The sequence below is a fragment of the Capsicum annuum genome, chromosome 9, assembly GCF_002878395.1.
Source record: "Capsicum annuum cultivar UCD-10X-F1 chromosome 9, UCD10Xv1.1, whole genome shotgun sequence".
Classification (NCBI taxonomy): Eukaryota; Viridiplantae; Streptophyta; class Magnoliopsida; order Solanales; family Solanaceae; genus Capsicum; species Capsicum annuum.
The window spans coordinates 142,799,155-142,801,387 of NC_061119.1; the positions used below are offsets into that span (position 1 = coordinate 142,799,155).

General features: G+C 34.8%; 1 protein-coding gene across 1 annotated transcript; it reads left to right on the forward strand.

Annotated features, from left to right (window-relative positions):
• Positions 1–207: 207 nt before the first annotated feature.
• On the forward strand, positions 208–1,943 carry LOC107848715 (the record flags this gene model as incomplete). The annotated part of the gene is given in 2 exon segments (XM_047397017.1): positions 208–451; positions 1,152–1,943. A coding segment is annotated over 1 exon segment (132 nt), but the record flags the coding sequence as incomplete, so codon positions are not given.
• Positions 1,944–2,233: the final 290 nt, after the last annotated feature.

Below are 2,233 nucleotides of genomic sequence, written 5' to 3' on the forward strand. Positions count from 1 at the left end.
TTTAAATATTTATTTTTTAATTTTAAAATAAGCTAAATAATATCGATGTTGGGTCCGTGCTAACACGCCACGTCCCCTGGTCTATATTAGAAAAAGGAATGTCTGGTATCTGTCATAAGAAATTTACACTGAGGGGGTTTTAGTCATTCTACTCTACAGATAATGTTTCATTAGGTTATTTATATACGTGTAGCAAGTGTAGGCTGTTAGAAAATACGTGTCAATACATGTCTGGTATCTGTCATAAGAAATTTGCACTGAGGATATTTAGTCATTCTACTCTACAAGCTGATAATGTCTCATTGGACTAGATACGTGTAGCAGGTGCAGGCTGTTAGAAAATATGTGTCAATGTCTCCATATTTCTCCATCTCTTTCTATGCTTATTCCACTTTTCTCCTCTGTCATTGTAAGCGAAATAAAAGCGAACTCAACCTCTATTGCTTTTCGGGTATGTTTTCTCGCCAAAATATTTCATATTATATCATCTTTGGTTTTTGATTATTGCTTTTTCGCTTTCTGGGTTTTAACGTTTTGGGTTTGTTTAGATTTTTGTATTCTAATAGAAGTTAATATGAGCATAGAGAACAAGTACAAAGGTTAAGTTCGATCAACTATGCAAAAACGTGTAAACTAGCAATATATATACGTGAAGATCTTGAACTGTAAAGAAACAACTACATAATCAGGTATCTTTTGATAATTATACTGGACAATTTGTGTATTTACTTAATTTTCACTTCATTTACTAGAGCAATAAAAACAAATTACCTAAACGTGTTGTGTGCAAGAATCATTCACTATTTTTTGGGTTGTATGTTGGAATATCTTCTGTCCTTAATCGATACATTAAAAAAAAAAAGAAAATTAATATGGGTAAATTACTTGTGAAATCTAAAATTTTGATCTTTTATCTCTTCTCTATTCTGTGCATGTGTAAAATAGATTTTAGATTTTACACATCTATAATCAATTAAGTGATTATAACTCATATTTTGGAACGACAATAAGCTTAAGCTTTCTCGGGGCAACCTGATAATTTTTGAATGGTGGAGTTCTTATGGTGCTGGAATACCTATTAGATTGGATACAGGGGAAACTTTGACTCAATATTATGCTCCTTATCTTTCACTTATGGCACTGTTGTGCAGGTCAGAATTTGGAAAGGTAGTTTCTTGGCGTTTGACTGGTCATGGGTTTAAGCCGTGAAAATGGCCTCTTGAAGAAATGCGGGGTAAGCCTGCCTATCGTTAACCTTGTGGTCCGGTCCTTCCGTGCACCTCATGCATAGTTGGAGCTTTAGTGCATAGAACTGCCCTATTAATGGTTATGCACTATGTTGAGCTGGTCAAAATTTGGAAAGGTGGTTTCTTGCCTTCTCAAGGGCCTTGGCATAACTGGTAAAGTTACCTTAATGTGATTAGGAGGTCACGGCCTCACGGGTTTGTGTTGGAAAAATGGTATCTTGAAGAAATGGAGGGTAAGGTTGCGTAGGTAAAGTTGAATGTCTGTGCACTAGGTTGAACTGGTCAAAATTTATAAAGGCGGTTTCTTGCTTGATATTGAAGTTAACACTGGTTTTTGAAATGTTGCTTTTGGCTGGTGATTATGTGCTTTCTGAAGTTTTCTCCTTTCATTAGTTTGTTAATTACTTGGTAAACCAACTAGGGTCAATAATGGTTATGCAGAAGAATGAACAGGTACTGTTGTAACATGTCAAATTACGATGATCGTGCAACAATGTTATGTTCTTTTTAGAGAGGAGGCTAAATCTGTCCGTGAGATGAGGGATTATTTCAGCGATTTGTTAAATGACGAGATGGGATGGATGCTCCTTTGAGAAAGGGGTAGATGAACAAGATAGCTTAAGCAGAACAAACGATAAATTGGGCTTCCTTTATTTTCAGTATTTCGTGAGTTGTACTCCATATGGAAGAGTTCCTTTTATGGATAAGGTATCATCTTTCCCAAATTATGTCATTTCTATGCGATAAAGAAGTCCATATAGAGTTATGGAGTTGTTACCATGTTAATGTTAAGTGTTAATCTAATAGACTTATATACACCCTTTTATACAGTTTTTTCCCCGAAACCATCAGTAGCTAATATTATATATTGTGATATAGTTAGAAACCTATGTTCTTTCTTTATGAAGGTAGATTTATGTAATGCCACTTTATGAAGGTAGAGAGTACTTTAATAATCAGTTAAAGTAGTGAGATAGCTCATGTTT